The 19,623-nt window shown below is 47.9% G+C and overlaps 1 protein-coding gene across 2 annotated transcripts in view; it reads right to left on the minus strand.

The window, feature by feature from the left end:
• Positions 1-1,441: 1,441 nt before the first annotated feature.
• The window catches only part of LOC122921450 (prostaglandin reductase 1-like), a 164,425-nt gene continuing 146,243 nt past the window's right edge, over positions 1,442-19,623 (minus strand). For both annotated transcript variants that reach the window (XM_044271431.1, XM_044271438.1), the window contains exons 9-10: positions 7,816-7,934; positions 1,442-3,653 (exon numbers count right to left, since the gene is read on the minus strand). In XM_044271431.1, coding sequence (XP_044127366.1) covers positions 3,543-3,653; positions 7,816-7,934 — 230 coding nt within the window. In that variant the 3' untranslated portion in view covers positions 1,442-3,542. The remainder of the gene's footprint in view (positions 3,654-7,815; positions 7,935-19,623) is intronic.

Consider the following 19,623-nt stretch of genomic DNA (forward strand, 5'->3'; position numbering starts at 1 on the left):
TTGAGAAACCTTGACGTGGTGCCCGGGCTTAGACATGTTCTACACCGTAGGACATGTCGACTAATCTCTCAATTTTAAAATCAGTTTGAGGGTTTAGTGAGACTGCAGAGTGCACCTGTATTTGTTATTGTTTTGTTATATTGTTATAGCCAAAAAATAACCACACTATTGATGGTTAAATACACTTGGTGACAGCTTGACCCTGATGTAGGATATAGCCAAAAAATAACCACACTATTGATGGTTAAATGTACTTGGTGGCAGCTTGTGCTGGCGCACCACAAGACACAAAATGGCCGCCGATCACCCCAGAAAAAAGTGACTGAAAAACGCTCTGGGCAGCCTAAAAACAGTGAGCAATTGAATAGCAGCAGTTCAATGATCCACAGCTGTAGATCGATCACTGAATTAAGTCTTTTGGAGGAGTTAATCACTGCCTAATCTCGCCCTAACGTCGCAGCTGCAACCACTCCCTACACTGATCAGAGCAGAGTGACGTGCGGCGCTACGTGACTCCAGCTTAAATAGAGGCTGGGTCACATGCTGCACTGGCCAATCACAGCCATGCCAATAGTAGGCATGGCTGTGACGGCCTCTTGGGGCAAGTAGTATGACGCTTGTTGATTGGCTGCTTTTCAGCCTTTCAAAAAGCGCCAAGAAAGCGACGAACACCGAACCCGGACTTTTACGAAAATGTCCGGGTCCGTGTCATGGACACCCCAAAATTCGGTACGAACCCGAACTATACAGTTCGGGTTCACTCATCCCTACACATATGCAGTGCAGGTGCACTTAAAAAATGGGTATATGTTGCCCACTTAACTAAAAGAACAGGATTAAATTATTGTCCCTGGCACATATGCAGTGCTGGTGCACTGAACTTGCACAAAATGGCCGCCGACGCCCACCTAACTAACAGGCGGATAAAACTTATTTTTCTGTATCACTGGGCTCAGGGCAGGGTACAAAAATGCTGCATTGCACCCACAAAAAAATTGCTGTAGATCGCAGAGTTAACAACAAGTTCTGATATCAGATAGATTCTTTCCTATTCTCTCCCTCAAAGCAGCAGCATCCTATCCCTACACTAGTAAGAGCTGAGTGACGTGCGGCGCTACGTGACTCCAGCTTATATAGAGGCTGGGTCACATGCTGCACTGGCCAATCACTGCCATGCCATTAGTAGGCATGGCTGTGATGGCTTCTAAAGGCACACTAGTTAAATGCTTGTTGATTGGCTGCCCTGCAACTTTTCAAAAAGCGTAATTAAATCGCCGAACACCGAACTTTTACTGAAATGTTCGGGTCCGGGGTCAAGAAATCGTAAAGCTCGGTACGAACCCGAACTTTACAGTTCGGGTTCGCTCAACCCTATTCATGACGCCAGCACCGTTAGGTGCAAATGAAGGTGGTAGAAATGATGAGGAGTCAATTGTTATAAACAACAGAACTTTTACTTGATCACTTGTCTCAGGGTAGTCAGTACAGTTCATTTAGATAGCAAGAGTAATCCAAATATTAGTTCAGCTGTAATCCTTGTAACAGGCTTGGCAATTGTAATTTGAGGAGCTTTCCTTCTTTCTATATTTGTCTATACTTTGTCCACACTCTAGCACTCGGGTACTGTAAATAATAACTTCTTACTTGTAATTAGCAATCCACAGGGTGGTCTCCCTAATGGCAGGTAAAAACCTTCTGCTCCATTATTTGTACAGGATGCTTTATGAAACTCAGGTCCACAATGTCCATAGAGGCATGTGGTAATGGACAACTTTGTGCCTAGTCGTCCCGCTGTGTCCAGGTGCTTTTAGGCTTCTCCCGGTCACTGGTGCTGTGGAGTCCATAAACTAATGCAGTTCCTATCTCCACTATTCTTGCGCTATATCCAGACATTGACTATCTAGTCTGTGCTAAGTAGCTATAAAAGATCTGGTCCACGCTCCCGCAGCTTGGCCATAGCCAAGGGGCTAAAGTGGCAGCTATATCTAGGACTGTTCTTGTTCACCTCCTCCATTAACTTTTCTTCTGTTCCCCTCTCTCTCTCCTACATAGACACACCCTCAGATATATATATCTGGTGGTGCTAGGACCACCTGGGGGCGCATAGATGTAATGACACTCTAACAGCCTGTTATAAGGAATTTACAGTTATATACAATAATACAATAGATAGGCATATATAGAAATTTGAAGTGCCCACGACCATCACTGTGTGGGACACTGCACATCATTTGTGGGTTCTTGCAATCAGTTCCAAAGTGAAACCATTCTGATAATAATTCTAAGAATGTTTTGCCTGTTTTTATACCAGTCAAAATTTACCTGACCAGTACATACAATCCTACGAGTTCATATTTTTAGCCCTGCGTAGAATAAGTGCTTTATATTAGTAGTGTTAGTGACTTTGTAATCGTAATGGAGAAGGTAAGTTAAACAGGCAGTTTTAGCTATATTTCATAGCAAAGTTGGCATTGGCATACCAGGCAAGGTGTCCCAGGTAGTGGCAGAATAAAATGCTTGCATTCCATTGTTAATTATTCTGCATTTTACTGTTTTAGCATTTAACTATTCTTTTTTCCATTTAGCAGTTATTTCCCTTTTTTCTGACTACAAGACATACGTACTTTTTCCCCCAAATGTGATGAAAAAGTGGCAGTGCGACTTATAGTCCAAATGCTAATGAGCATGTGCATTATGGAAGTGGTCATCAGCATGCAGGAGGCACGGGGAGCCTGGAGGCTGCACAGTACTCACCTACCCTGGTCTTCCTCTGGGCCCTGCTCTGCATTGTGTCCTGACGGCGTACAGGTCATAGTGCGTTCCTACGTGCACTGTGAGCTGATGCTGTGCAATGTTAGGTCACAGTGCAGAGAGGGCCAGAAGAAAAACAGGGAGCGGTGAGTGAGTGACAGCGCCCACCGGACCAAGTGAGATAAATTTATTTTTACATTATTTATTTTTTACTATCCAATCTGAGGCCTGATGAAAAATATTTTTTCTTATTTTTCTCCTCCAAATCCTAGGTGCGTTTTATAGTCCGAAAAAATATGGTACACTGGCCAATTGTTCTAAAACCAAGTCTTTGTTATAATTTAAAAAAGTAAATTGAAAGCTAAGTAAGCAGACTGTTATGGCAAGGGAGAATGCCAGTAGGGGGGAGTATGCCCCATATTTTTTGCAAAATAAAAGACCATTTTCCACAATTCCATTCTCTCTTGTGTTATTTTTGGTCACTTCATACCAAGAGAATGCTGAATTTGTAAAAGAAATGCCATGGCTAAAAAAATAAAAAATAAAAAAACAATATGCATGATACCTCCTGCACACAACACTGCGATTCAGCATAAGGAAGGTCAAAAAGTTGTATTTGTTTAGTGTATAACTTTCTTCATGATAACATTAAGAAAATCATGGCATCTTCTGAATGTACATATATTTGCTGAGTTTTTTTGTGGTAATAACATTTAGGTATAAAGTTCTACAAGCAGTACTCAGCTTAACAGATGGCAGGACATAGTAATGTAAACTGTATACAGACATATTTAAACTTGTATAATTGCTTTGCCGGTATTCTCTCCACTGAGCATTCCTATGAATCCAGCCGGCATGTTCTCAAAACCTTTGGTGATGTGTTCATGATATTTCACCTTACCCTAAAAGAAAATAATGAATGTTACTGTATCTTATAATAGTGTACATCTACAAAGTACATTAAACCAGCAGATTCGGTGATGTCTAACCCAACTATATGTAATACATTTTGTAGTTTTATGTGGAAATTTCAGATGCTAAAATACTTTTATTTTTTTTAATTTTGTTTGTTAATACGTTAAATTTACATTGATAAAACCCATATAGAATATCACAGGTAGGGATGAGCGAAGCGAGCTTTGGATCCTAGATCCGAAGTTGCTTCGCTTAAAACTTCCTTTTAATACCGAGATCCGTCTCTGTACAGCATTAAAATGTATGGGCTCATCAGACGTTCGTGAATAACTTAGGCATTTGATTATTAAACTTAAACCATTTTAAAACAGGTATTCAAAGTCCGCTTCAGTACCGACACCAACTTTGGAACCAAGTTTTAAAATGGTTTTCAAGTTGAAAAATCAAATCCCGAAGTTATTCACCATATTCAATGATATAAATTAAAGATGGCCATTTCTGCTACTACAAGCCCAGTGCTATTGAAGTTAGTATTACATGCTGGCTATTTAAAGGGAAGCTGTCACCACAAAATGCAGTGCAATCTGCAGGCAGCATGATATAGAGCAGGAGGAGCAGAGCGGATTGATATATAGTTTTGTAGGAAAAGATTCAGTATAACTTGTAATTTATACATTTAAAGGGAACCTGTCACCGGGATTTTGTGTATAGAGCTGAGGACATGGGTTGCTAGATGGCCGCTAGCACATCCGAAATACCCAGTCCCCATAGCTCTGTGTGCTTTTATTGTGTAAAAAAAACGATTTGATACATATGCAAATTAACCTGAGATGAGTCCTGTCCCTGACTCATCTCAGGGACAGGACTCATCTCGGGTTAATTTGCATATGTATCAAATCGTTTTTTTTGACACAATAAAAGCACATAGAGCTATGGGGACTGGGTATTGCGGATGTGCTAGCGGCCATCTAGCAACCCATGTCCTCAGCTCTACAAATTGCTAGTCAGACCACACATGGAGTACTGTGTACAGTTCTGGGCTCCTGTAAACAAGGCAGACATAGCAGAGCTGGAGAAGGTCCAGAGGAGGGCATCTAAAGTAATAACTGGAATGGGGCAACTACAGTACCCTGAAAGATTATTAAAATTAGGGCTATTCACTTTAGAAAAAAGACGACTGAGGGGAGATCTAATTATTATGTAGAAATTTATCAGGGGTCAGTACAGAGATCTATCCCATCAGCTATTTATTCCCAGGACTGTGACGAGGGGACATCCTCTGCGTCTGGAGGAAAGAAGGTTTGTACACAAACATAGAAGAGGATTCTTTACAGTAACAGCAGTGAGACTATGGAACTCTCTGCCTGAGGAGGTGGTGATGGTGAGTACAATAAAGGAATTCAAGAGCGGCCTGGATGCATTTCTGGAGCTTAATAATATTACAGGCTATAGCTACTAGAGAGGGGTCGTTGATCCAGGGAGTTATTCTGATTGCCTGATTGGAGTCGGGAAGGAATTTTTTATTCCCCTAAAGTGGGGAAAATTGGCTTCTACCTCACAGTTTTTTTTTTTTGCCTTCCTCTGGATCAACTTGCAGGATAACAGGCCGAACTGGATGGACAAATGTCTTTTTTCAGCCTTATGTACTATGTTACTATGTATACACAAAATCCCGGTGACATGTTCCCTTTAAACCTCTGCATTTTCTGACTTCAGTTGCATACAGGGGAGATGTTATCAGTGATAGCATTCTCTGTGTAAGTGTGTATACATATAGATAGCTGTCAGGCACTGATAGCTGTACACGGTGCATTTTCTCTAGCGTTCATGCACACTTTCTACCAGAGCGCACTACTCCTTAAGGCCTGATGGTTAAAACATCATGATTTGTACAGCCGTGTCACGGCTGAGGATGGGGAAAACCCTCAGCCGTGCGATGCCAGAAGATGGATGGTCGATGCAAGGCCAGGACAGGAATCAGGGAACAGGTCACCTCCTATCAATCCCTAATTCTGACCCTGTCCCCTAGCCGTATGAGCCGATCCTGATGGTAGGAGGGCTCATACTGCGGAACCTAATATTCCTACTAGCCCTCAGGGTGGCCCTGGACTAGGAGTAGGGTAAGACGACCTGTTCCTCCTAGACACGTAGGAACAGGAGTCTCACTGGCCAAGCTACATAAAAAGGGAATCATGAACATTGTATGGCAATGGTAGGTAAATACAACAAGTAACACCTACCTGCCACAGACACAAAGCCTGGAACCCATGCAGAAGCGCTGCTGTCCACAAGATATGGCGGACACAGCACACATCACACAGGAACCCAGGACCATAAGCTGCAATAACAAGGAGACCAAACACACACCTTCATAACACCATGTAACATAACTTATGACCACAAGGGTGGCCCCCACTGGCAGATGGTATATCACAGGAGGATGACTCCAGCTAGCCATGGCTGAAGTACCCCTCAGACTACTAATCACAGCAGAGGCTAAATAGCCCATGTAGCCACACCCACACACAGACACACCCAGTGCACACACACTAGGAAGGAAGTTAACCCTTCCAACACAAAGCAAGGGAAGACGGCCACTTAAAGGGGAATTACACACATAAAGATCACACTCCACCTGTTACCGCGGGCAATGGCATGTGTGGCAACCATGTTCTGGGGATCAGCCAGAAGGCTGAGACACTGCCACCACATGCATACAACACCAAACGTGACACTCTCACCCCTCAAAGCCCCCTCACCAACACAAAAGGGAAAACCAGTGTGGGACCCCAAACAGGGAAGGGAAAAGGTAGCAGAATCAGTGTCAGCGAGTCTCCCCAGGACTGCTGCCAGCCCCTGGAGCAACACACAGGAACTAGGGTGCCGACTGCCAGCCTCTGGAGCAACACACAGGGACCAGAGTCCAGCAAAGAAACAGCCCGGGGAGACCGCACTGAACACTGCGTCCACTCTCAGCACACGGTTCCCACAAAGTCGCTGCCAGCATGCATCCTCTCCCAGCACACACACTGTGAAGGAAGTTAACCCTTCCAACACAAAGCAAGGGAAGACTGACACTTAAAGGGGAATTACACACATAAAGATCACACTCCACCTGTTACCGTGGGCAACGCATGCGTGGCAACCATGTCCTGGGGATCAGCCAGAAGGCCGAGACACTGCCACCACATGCATACAACACCAAACGTAGTATCGGGCAACCAAGTGAAGGAAAGTGTCACAAAACACACCATAGGCCATGACAAGCCGCCTCACAATAAGTATCACTTTGAATTGCACAAGTTCTGTTTCTTGCTGGAGTTCTTCTTATTGCATAGCTGTACGCGGGAAGCAGTCTTAAAGGGGTATTCCCATCACATACAATGGGGGCATATCGCTAGGATATGCCCCCATTGTCTGATAGGTGCAGGTCCCAGAGGTGGAGAACAGAGCGGGGAGAGCAGTGGCTGGAGGACCCCAGATTTCCAGGGGTCCGTCCACCACCAAGCGCAGCTCCCCACTGCTCCCATAGAAGTAAATGGGAGCGCACAGCGCACGCGCACGCGCGACCCCTGCTCCCGTTCATTTCTATGGGGCAGACGGAAATAGCCGAGACAGCGCTCGGCTATTTTCGGCGGCCACATAGAAATTAATAGAGGGCGGCTGTGCATGCACAGTGTGCCCTCTGTTCATTTCCCCGCTCCGTTCTCATTGTAGGTGCGGGTTCGAAATGTTGCAGTTTGGCTTTCTGTGTGCACATTCATTGAAGTACGTCTAATAAAGGAACATGCTGAGATGTTGCCGTTACCGTTTATTTGATTGTTGATCCTGTGGATTGGTCATCAGCATCTGATCATTAGGTATCTGACACCCAGGACACCCTCAGATTAGCTGCTTACCATAGGCAAGTGACATCATGACCATCAGTCACGTGGCCTGGTCTCAGCTCAGCACCAATCAGATGCTGATGACCTATGCAGAGGTTATCAGTTACAGATAGCTGGATAAACCCTTTAAGTGACTGGCAACAAGCAGTGCCGCTCTTTATTAACATCACTCAACTCCAGATCATAGTGTATGTTACCATGGATTAACATTATTTTAAATTCCCATATATAACATTACCATATACCGTACGTATAACATTACCTCTAAAACCCATTGTAGGAGCTGTTTTTGTCCTTCTTGAAATTTGTCTGACCAGCGCGTCACCATGAAACCTTCCATTCGGAGTTGCTTGAAGAGGATGATGGGTTGTATATAAGGTCCTATAAAAGACATTCAAAACAAATTAAAACTAAAGACTAAAAGTAAAAAGTCATCTGCAGAGAAATTATATAACTAGACGTTAAGCCCGTTACAATAACGGGCGCTAGAACAGTAGTGCATACAGTCTATATTAAATAGCAAGGTAATTTGACCACATTGTATCTCTTGTTTTATTTTTTTTTGTCCAAAATATTTTGGCAAGAAGTCAAAAGTAAAATAATAAAAATTAAATGGAAACGTATATATTACAATACAGTAAGTGTAATTATTATAGCCTTAGTGTAAAACTTTGTAACAATCTTTAATATACAATATCTGAAGCAAATATTCAGAATAAAAAAAAAAAAATCTTTATAGACAACATTTTTTGTAAATATTCTGTCTGAATCTGGCAACAGTTGCTGGCACTGACTGGTGGCTGAGGCTGCTGGCACTGAGTGCTGGCTGTGGCTGAGACTGCTGGCACGACTGCTGGCACTACTGCTGGCTGTAGCTGAGATTGCTGTCACTGACTGGTGGCTGAGACTGCTTGAATTGACTGAAGGCTGTGGCTAAGACTGCTGGCATTGACTTATGGCTGTTGTGGCTGGTGGCCGAGACTGGTGACTCTGGCTGAGACTGCTGGCACTGACTGGTTGTTAAGACCGGTGGCACTGACTGCTGGCTGTGGCTGAAACTGCTGACTGCGACAGGTGGCTGAGACTGCTGGCACTGACTGGTGGCTGTGGGGGAGACTGCTGGCTGCGGCTGAGACTGTTGGCACTGACTGGTGGCTGTGGCTGAGATTTCTGGCTGTGGCTGAGACTGCTGGCACTGAGTTCTGGCGGTGGCTGAGACTGCTGACTGCGGCTGCTGGCTGAGAGTGATGGCACTGAATGCTAGCTGTGGCTGAGACTACTTGCTGCGGATGGTGGCTCAGACTGCTTGCACTGACTAATGGCTGAGACTGCTGGCTGGTGTCCAAGACTGTTGGCTGTGGCTGAGACTGCTGACACTGACTGTTGGCTGTGGCTGAGACTGCTGGCTATGTCTGGTGGCTGAGACTGCTGGCACTTAGTGCTGACTATGGGTAAGACTGTGGCTGCTGGCTGAGAGTGATGGCACTGAATGCTAGCTGTGGATGAGACTACTTGCTGCGGATGGTGGCTGAGACTGCTTGCACTGACTGAATCCTGAGACTGGTGGCTGTGGCTGGTGGCCAAGACTGTTGGCTGTGGCTGAGATTGCTGGCACTAACTGGTGGCTGTAGCTGAGACTGCTGGCTGCAGCTGGTGGCTGAGACTGCTTGCACCGACTGATGGTTGTGGCTTTGACTGGTGTGTGTGGCTGGTGGCCGAGACTGGTGGCTGTGGCTGAGACTGCTGGCACTAACTGGAGGTTAAGACTGATGGCACTGACTGCTGGCTGTTGCCGAGACTGCTGGCTGTGGCTGGTGGCTGAGACTGCTTGCACTGAGTGCTGGCTATGGCTAAGACTGCTGACTGCGGCTGTTGGCTGAAGCTGCTGGCTGCAGCTGGTGGCTGAGACTGCTGGCTGCAGCTGGTGGCTGAGACTGCTTGTACTGACTGGTGGCTGTGGCTGAGACTGCTTGCACTGACTGATGGCTGTGGCTCTGACTGCTGCGTGAGGCTGGTGGCTGTGGCTGAGACTGCTGGCACTGACTGGTGGGTGAGACTGGAGACTGCTGGCACTGATTGCTGGCTGTAGCTGAGAATGCTGGCACTGACTGGTGGCTGACTGGTGGCTGAATCTGGCAACAGTTGCTGGCACTGACTGGTGGCTGAGGCTGCTGGCACTGAGTGCTGGCTGTGGCTGAGACTGCTGGCACGACTGCTGGCTGTAGCTGAGATTGCTGTCACTGACTGGTGGCTGAGACTGCTTGAATTGACTGAAGGCTGTGGCGAAGACTGCTAGCATTGACTTATGGCTGTTGTGGCTGGTGGCCGAGACTGGTGACTCTGGCTGAGACTGCTGGCACTGACTGGTTGTTAAGACCGGTGGCACTGACTGCTGGCTGTGGCTGAAACTGCTGACTGCGACAGGTGGCTGAGACTGCTGCCACTGACTGGTGGCTGTGGGGGAGACTGCTGGCTGCGGCTGAGACTGTTGGCACTGACTGGTGGCTGTGGCTGAGATTTCTGGCTGTGGCTGAGACTGCTGGCACTGAGTTCTGGCGGTGGCTGAGACTGCTGACTGCGGCTGCTGGCTGAGAGTGATGGCACTGAATGCTAGCTGTGGCTGAGACTACTTGCTGCGGATGGTGGCTCAGACTGCTTGCACTGACTAATGGCTGAGACTGCTGGCTGGTGTCCAAGACTGTTGGCTGTGGCTGAGACTGCTGACACTGACTGTTGGCTGTGGCTGAGACTGCTGGCTATGTCTGGTGGCTGAGACTGCTGGCACTTAGTGCTGACTATGGGTAAGACTGTGGCTGCTGGCTGAGAGTGATGGCACTGAATGCTAGCTGTGGATGAGACTACTTGCTGCGGATGGTGGCTGAGACTGCTTGCACTGACTGAATCCTGAGACTGGTGGCTGTGGCTGGTGGCCAAGACTGTTGGCTGTGGCTGAGATTTCTGGCACTAACTGGTGGCTGTAGCTGAGACTGCTGGCTGCAGCTGGTGGCTGAGACTGCTTGCACCGACTGATGGTTGTGGCTTTGACTGGTGTGTGTGGCTGGTGGCCGAGACTGGTGGCTGTGGCTGAGACTGCTGGCACTAACTGGAGGTTAAGACTGATGGCACTGACTGCTGGCTGTTGCCGAGACTGCTGGCTGCGGCTGGTGGCTGAGACTGCTTGCACTGAGTGCTGGCTATGGCTAAGACTGCTGACTGCGGCTGTTGGCTGAAGCTGCTGGCACTGACTGCTGGCTGTGGCTCAGACTGCTGGCTGCAGCTGGTGGCTGAGACTGCTGGCTGCAGCTGGTGGCTGAGACTGCTTGTACTGACTGGTGGCTGTGGCTGAGACTGCTTGCACTGACTGATGGCTGTGGCTCTGACTGCTGCGTGAGGCTGGTGGCTGTGGCTGAGACTGCTGGCACTGACTGGTGGGTGAGACTGGAGACTGCTGGCACTGATTGCTGGCTGTAGCTGAGAATGCTGGCACTGACTGGTGGCTGAGACAGGTGGCTGTGGCCAAGACTGGTGGCTGTGGCTCAGACTGCTGGCACTGACTGGTGACTGTGGCTGAGACTGCTGGCACTGACTGGTGGCTGTGGATGGTGGCCGAGACTGTTAGCTGTGGCTCAGACTGTTGGCACTGACTGCTGGCTGTGTCTGAGAGTGCTGGCTGTGGCTGAGACTGCTTGCGCTGACTGATGGCTGTGGCTCTGACTGGTGCATGTGGCTGGTGGCTATGGCTGAGACTGCTGGCACTGACTGCTAGTGCTGAGACTGCTGGTAGTGACTGGTAGGTCAGACTGCTGACAGGGGCTCCTCTCTATAGGACTGATAGTGCTGTGACTGACAAACAGAAATGGCGACTGGGACTGACGAACAGAAACGGCGACTGGTAGGTCAGACTGCTGACAGACACTCCTCTCTATATGGCTGATAGTGCTTGTGACTGACTGAAATGGCGGCGCTCTTCTCCTCTATATGGCTTATAGTGATATGACTGACGGCGGCGCTCCGACGTGCTTGGCGGCGCGCTGTGGCTGATACTGCTGTTAATTACTGAAATGGCGGCACTCCGACTTGCTTGCTGGCCCACTGGTGTGGGCGGGGGGGGGGGGGGTCATGTGTAGCACCGTTTGCTCAATGGTCATCGCTAGAGCTGCAGCAAATGATTATTTTAGTAAATAGATTCTACTGATTATTTTTATGATTAATCGAGTACTGTAATATGAAAAAATGAATAAATAGACTGTTTTCCATAAATAAAAACTCATTAGACTCCCTGCCATCAGTCCCCAACACCCTTCGTTCCCCCCTGTGCGATCAGCTCCGTTTCCCCATTGCCATTAGCCCCACTATCCCCCAGTGCCATCAGTTCTCACCACCCAGTGCCTTCAGCTCCACTCCCCCAGTGCCATCAGCCCCTACATGCCATCCATTGCCATGTCCCCCACTCCCCCAGTGCCTCCATGCCATCCATTCCCATGTGATGTCCCCCACTGCCATCAGATCATCCCCTCCATTTCATGTCCCCCACTCTCCGGTGCCATCAGATCCCCCACTCCTAGTACCATCTGCCCCTCCATGCCATTCATTGCCATGTCCCCCTCCCCCAATGCCTCCATACCATCTATTGCAATGTCCCCCGCCCCCAGTGCCTCCATGCCATCCATTGCCATGTTCCCCTCCCCCAGTGCCTCCATGCCATCCAATGCCATGTTCCCCTCCCCCAGTGCCTCCATGCCATCCATTGCCATGTTCCCCTCCCCCAGTGCCTCCATGCCATCCATTGCCATGTCCCCCTCCCCCAGTGCCTCCATGTCATTATAGCAGTGAAACAGCACCCTGAACAGTGGCCTGCACACAAAGTCCCTTATTGTTTCATGGGACAATGAGCTCCTCTTGCCTGCTATCAGCCCAGCTCTGTGAATGGGAGCGCACCCTATCTCTGTACACTCCCATGCTGTGAGCTCCAGGGTACAGGCGTGATGCTTCTGTTTACTGGAGCGCAGGACATCACAATGTTACAGGGATGCTGTGCTCTCGAGGGTACATGCAGTGAAAGGGTGTCCAGCAATAAAATAACCTGCACTTTAGCAGACCATACCTCCCCCCTACAGGGAGATCCTCTTGCCTGCTATCTGTGAATGGGAGTGCATGGCATCTCTGTACACACTGAGGTATTGTTTGCGGCTGGATAAAATGCAGGTTATCTTACTGCTGGACACCCTTTGAGTACTGGTGCCCTGGAGCGCACGGCATCAGTGTGTACAGAGATGCCGTGCGCTCCCATTCACAGATAGCAGGCAAGAGGAGCTCCCCGTAGGGGGGAGGGTGGGTATTGCCTGCTGCTGGGAGGTACCTGACGTCACGATGCTGACTGGAGGCCATGAAGCGTGGTCACTCACGCTCTGTGGTCACGTGATTAGATTACATTGAGTAATCGTTGCAGCCCTATTCGGCGTGCTAGTGTGGGCAGTGCGTGTGTAGCACCCTTTGCTCATTGGTCGGCACAATACTGTGGGTGGTGCGGCCGCGTGTGGAGCGCTGTGCCCTGATTGGTTGCCCCTGCCGCGCATGCCCAATTCAAAACTGGGTACACACATGGACACAGCACACTCACACAGCGCTTTAATTATATAGAATATATATCATGGTGACTGCCATATAGCGTATGGGCACTGCTATGCTTGACATATTTTTCACTGTGTTTCCTTTGGGAACTGCTATGTGCTGTTAATATGACCTTAACTTATTTTAAGCCCTTCGCCAATATCCATTAGGCGACTAAGTGACTAAGCAGTAGGGTTGAGCGAACCTAAATTGTAACGTTCGGGTCCGTACCGACCTTTGCGAGTTCAAGTACCCGGATCCGAACCCGAACTTTGCCAGAAAAGTTTGTGTTCGGTGTTTGGGCATTTAATAAAGCTTTTGAAAGGCTGCAGGGCAGCCAATCAACAAACTTTTAAGCTGTGGGCACTTAGAGGCCATCACAGCCATGCCTAGTTGTGCATCATGTGACCCAGCCTCTATACAAGCTGGATCACGTGTAGCACTGCCCATCAGCTCTGAGTAATGCAGGGACAGGAAGCAGGCAGCTAAAGTGAGGGAGAGTGTTAGGAATCTAGCTATTTGTTTTGTGGCAGATTTTTTGTGGGTGCAATACAACAGCTTTGCACCCCTGACACAGAAATATAATAATAAATCTGGTTAATTCTGTGGGTGACCTATAGCGATTTTTTTTGTGGGTGCAATGCACCAACTTTGTAGCCCTGACACAAAAATATAATAGTTAATCCGTCCATTAGTGTGATGGGTGACATATAGTGTTGATCGCAAATATTCTAATAGCGAATTTTTATCGCGAATATCCGCACTTTGAGAATTTGCGAAAATCTAGAATATAGTGCTATATATTCATAATTGCAAATATTCTAGGTTATATTTTTTAATCTGTACTACTATTCTTGCTTGTGGTGAGAAGGCTGCAATATCTTTGTCAGAGCTTAGCAACATCCCTAGCAACCAATAGGAAAGTTGCCTACCCCTTTACTATATAAAAAAACTCCCCAGCAGCCATTTTCTGCGTTTTTTTTTTGCAGTTCTAAGAGAGAGAGAGAGCAGTGTCATTGCTGTGCTCTGTGCTTTGCCGAGTCATCTGGATCCTTATTTAATTACATTAGATAGTTATCTCATATATATATATATATATATATATATATATATATATATATATATTACAGATAGTGAGTGGGAGATAGTCAGTGTAGGTTAGATAGTGATATAGTGTAGCTGATAGGTTCCAGTGCAGGGTGTTGGGTAGTGTGATAGGAATTACTGTGCTGTGATAGGGATTAGTGTCTCTGTTAGACACAGTGCTGTGATGTCACAACAATACTTAGTGCACCAATCAGTAATATCTACTCAGATCTAATAAAATGTGAAGTTTCATGTATTGCGCAAATAAAATGTGCATCATTAGTGGCAATTTGCGCAATCACGAAAATAATTAATGGTGATCGGAAATTCTAGAATTCGCAAATTTATTGCGAATATTATGCAAAAAATTCACGAAAAAGAATATTGCCTATGCCGCTCATTACTAGTGACATATACCCATTTTTGGTGAGAGATACACGTGCACTTTATACGTGACAGGGAAATTAAAATAGTTAATCCCCTTCCCAGAGGAAACAAAACAGGCTGGTTTTTGAGAGCTCTATTTATATAAGCAGGAATATAAGCGAGTTTGCGTGTCGCGTGTTTGATTTAAGTGTGTGTTTGTATAAGTGTGAGACTTTAGATTAAGTGACTTCAGATTCAGGGACTTCAGTGGGGGACTGCAGTAAATTAGTTTCTTATTACTGCATTATATTGTATTTTTTTCGCTTTCATTGTGTAATCCCCATTAGTATGTGTTCCATTATTGACAGCGCAGTCCAGTGCACATCTTGTCTGATGTATGCAGTCCTGGAACAGTCGTTCGAGGGTGTATATCATTGTTCAAAATGTGAGCAAATTACCTGTTTGGAATCACAAATTGAGTATCTAAACAGGCGAGTTTCAACACTGAGAGGCGTTAACAATTTGGAAAAGAGTTTGCTGCTCACTGAGCAAGCCCTCTATGGGGTAGTTGAGGGGGAGGGTGAAAGCGAGGAGGCTCAGGAAAGTGAGGTAGCTAGCTGGGTAACAGTTAGAAAGCGGGGTAGAGGGAAGAGTGCAAGGGAGGATAGCCCTGATCTGTCACACCCCAACAAGTTTGCACAGTTGGCAGATGAGGGGGATGTCGGTTCAGGGACAGCACTGCTGCCAGTCAGGGTAATGTCAGCTCCAGTATGCAGGGGACCAGGAGAGCAGGGCAGGGCAGACAGGTGCAGGTAGTAGGAGACTCTATTATTAGGGGTACAGAAAGGGCAATCTCTCACAAAGACCGTGATCGCCGAACCGTGTGTTGTCTTCCTGGCACTAGAGTTCGACACATCGCGGATCGAGTTGTCAGATTACTGGGAGGGGCTGGAGAAGACCCAGCAGTCATGGTCCATATTGGAACCAATGACAAAGTTAGAGGAAGGTGGCGAGTCCTTAAAAATTATTTTAGGAATTTAGGTCAAAAGCTTAGGACAAGAACCTCAAAGGTAGTGTTTTCCGAAATACTGCTTGTACCACGAGCCACACAAGAAAGGCAGCGGGAGATTAGGGAGGTTAACAAGTGGCTCAAGAACTGGTGTAGGAAGGAGGGGTTTGGGTTCCTGGAGAACTGGGCCGACTTCTCTGTTAGCTACAGGCTCTATTGTAGGGATGGGCTGCACCTCAATGGGGAAGGGGCAGCTGTGTTGGGGGAAGAGATGTTTAAAAGGTTGGAGGAGTGTTTAAACTAGGGACTGGGGGGGAGGGTAATTACATTATAGAATGTGAAGATAGGGCAGATAGAGACCCGGGGCAAGGTAATGGGACTGGGGGAGGAATGGAAGGAGGGACTAGAACAGTTCAGAAGGAAAGGTGTAGGGTAAAAAATATACATAAACCTTTTAATTGTATGTATACTAATGCCAGAAGCCTGATTAATAAAACTGGTGAACTGGAATTAGTGATGTGTGAGGAGGACTATGACACAGTGGGAATAACAGAAACATGGCTGGATGATAGCTATGACTATGTACAAGGTTACAGTCTGTTCAGAAAGGATCGTCAAAACCTGAGAGGGGGAGGGGTATGCCTTTTATGTAAAGTCCTGTCTAAAGCCCACAGTCCGAGAATATATAAGTGAGGGACATGAACATGTGGAGTCACTGTGGTTAGAAATACATAGAGGCAAAAATAATAATAAATTACTAATAGCAGTTTATTATAAACCGCCTAATATACCAGAGTCCACATAAAATCTACTACTAAACAAAATGGACAAGGTGGCAAATCATAATGAGGTGGTTTTTATGGGGGACTTCTGTAAGCCGTGTACCGGGGTGGGCTCCCCAGGATACAGCGAAGTCACAGACTAGAAAAGCGACACTGACACCAGCTTTATATGCAAGAACAGAAACTTTACTTTAACAATAGTGAACACACAACAATAAAATATACACTGACTAAATTATACCCCAGGCCCACAGTCACCGTCCCTGTCCGTGGGACAGGCCTAGCCGATGGTGCACACAGCAGAGCCTGTAAGTCTTGCTGTGGCGCTAAAGAGGACACACCTAGCCGGTGGCGGATGCAGCAGAGCCTGCAAGTCAAATACTGCGCCGCAGTCCAGTACAGTAAGGCCTAACAAAGCTATAACCCTATCTAGCTAGCTAATACAAGGCCTAGGCTAGTCTCTGTTACTTTAGGCGCCAAACAGTAAAGTACAATTGGTAATCAGGTGTACTGACCTGCGTCTGTTTGGGGCCCTAGGATGCCGCTTACCCGGGAAGGCCACCAAGCTCTCAGCAACCGTGCGGCCTTGCTTAATAATAAGGTTTTCTGTCCATACACTGGAACTGGTCTTCCTGGGAAAACCTCTTTCAAAGAGCTGGATCCAGACAGGGGACAGCAGATACTCTCCTTCCTTTGAGTGTCCATTTACTGCCGGACATCCGCAAGCCAGGATGGAATCGGATTCAGTCCCTCACAGCACAATCCTTCCACCATGTCAGATCAACACGTCCTGCAGGCAGCTCAGCATTCACTTCCTGCTTCACACAGAAGCATGAGTCATCATCTGCTTTGCATATGCAGATTCCAGAGTGTGCTGACTGTGCTGCAAAACAGTGGCCTCTAGTGCCCGGAATGCCAAATGACAACTCCCATACAATTTAAACATAAATATCATACAGGCAGAGCTTATCCACAATCTCACATGCCACCCCACTAGAAGTTGTCGTCCTAGGCAACTCTCCCCATACAAACTCATCCTGGGCATAGCGCTGTAGAGGCACATTAGCATTGGGCCTCGCTGACCTTCTCAGATTGGGGGTTTCAGAAATACTGGGGGCATCAGGCATATTTGACAAGAGAGGAGCTGTTGATTGCTCAGCATTGCATCTGGGTGGCAAACCTGCCATGGCCGGAACCTCTGTGGACACTTGGGCAGGGCGACCCACCATTCCTCTTCTTCCTCATCTGAGGGACTTTCCTCCATACCCTGATCGTGAGAAGGCACCCCCTCCATGCACACCGGCTCATCAAAATTGCAGCGTCTCAACATATTACGGTGTAGGTTCCGTGAGGGTCCACCTGTCCCTACTGGCTCTACCTCATAGACCGGAATAGTGGGGTCTACCCTTCTCTTCACCGTGTATGGAACTGCCTCCCACCGTCCATCCAACTTCCCAGATGGCCGTTTGGCTTTGACCATCACCCGATCACCAGGGACATACCCATCTTTCTGCACTGGTCTTGGGTTAGGGTGTACCACCTGTCCCAGGCTGCTCCCCCACAACCTTGTGGACCGCTCTCAGCCGGCGGCGGTGCTCCTGCACCCATGCGGTGGTACTTCTCGGTGGGGGCTCCATCGGGTTGGGCATGTGGAGATCTTCAATCTCCCGTCCGGCTCGTCCAAACATGAGCATATGTGGAGAGTATCCGGTGGTACTGTGTACTCTGTTGTTATAGGCCCACATCAACTCAGGTAGGTACGCGGGCCACTGGGCTTTTTGACTGTCTTCCAGAGTCCGCAGCATCTGAAGCAAGGTGCGATTGAAGCGTTCGCACGCCCCGTTTCCTTGTGGGTGATACGGAGTGGTGCGGGAGCGTTCAATCCCATACAGTTGGTACAGTTCATTCATTAGAGTACCCTGAAAGCATGCTCCCTGGTCAGAATGTATCCTCCGTGGACACCCGAACACCTGTATAAAGTGTTTACAGACAGCTTCGACGGCCGACTCTGCGGTTTGGTCTCTGGTGGGCACAGGCACCGCATACTTGGTAAAGTGATCTGTCATGACTAGACAGTACAATCTATCTATCATCAGAAGTTCTAGGGGCGCTGAGGTGGGGATGGTCTGCACAGGAGCCCGCTGTTCAGTACTCTTACTCAACCCACAGGATCGACACTTAAGACATGCCGTGGCCACCATGTCGGCCAGATCTGGACAGTATACCAGCCGTTGGAGCCACTTGAACGTTTTGTCGCTCCCAAAATGAGCTCCCTTTTCATGAGCTACCCTGGCGGCCTCCGGTCCCAACGACATGAGAATGACAATCTGTTGCCGGTACTGCAGCTCTGACTGTAAGTATATGATCCGGCACAGGAGGCCCTGGGTATTTGTCAGCTTGTCTCACTGCCGTAACAACTTCTGACCCTCTGGGGTCAGACGGGCTCGTTCTTCTGGCCAAGGCCAGATCTTGCTCCGAACCCATTCTTTCACTTTCCACAAGTCTCGGCAGCTATCCTGGACTCTCTCCCAATCAGTCAACATTTTCCCCAGCACCAGCGTCATTCCAGACGCCACCCCACTTGAATGTGCCACATCCGGGAACAGAGGTAAGCGACCAAGGTCAGGAGTTTCAGTATCCTCTAACTCCTCATCGGCTCTCTGAGTCGACTGTCCTACTGGAACTCGAGAGAGTGCATCGGCGTTGCCATTCTCCCTACCGGACCGGAACTTGATGCGGTATTGGTACTTAGAAAGGCGGGCCAACCATCTTTGCTCGAGTGCACCGAGCTTGGCATTCTCCAGGTGTGCCAACGGGTTGTTGTCCGTCATCACGGTCACTTCTGCACCAGTCAGGTATTCTGCAAACCTTTCGGTCATGGCCCACACCAGTGCCAGCAGTTCCAGTTTAAAGGAGCTATAGTTATCAGGGTTGCGTTCTGACTCTCTTAGGGACCGGCTCCCATAGGCGATGACTCTCTCCCGTCCATCCTGGACTTGGGACAATACGGCCCCCAGACCATGTAGGCTTCCATCAGTATACAGCAGGAATGGGGTATCAAACCGCGCGTAAGCCAGGATCGGCGCATTGGTCAGCGCCTCTTTCACCACTTCAAAGGCCTCTTGTTGTCGGGGCCCCCAGTCGACGGGGCGTTTCTTCAGGCCCCCAGCCGTGCCTCTTAGCAACTCATTCAACGGGCCCACCAGATGAGCGAATT

The sequence above is a fragment of the Bufo gargarizans genome, chromosome 1, assembly GCF_014858855.1.
Source record: "Bufo gargarizans isolate SCDJY-AF-19 chromosome 1, ASM1485885v1, whole genome shotgun sequence".
Lineage (NCBI taxonomy): Eukaryota > Metazoa > Chordata > Amphibia > Anura > Bufonidae > Bufo > Bufo gargarizans.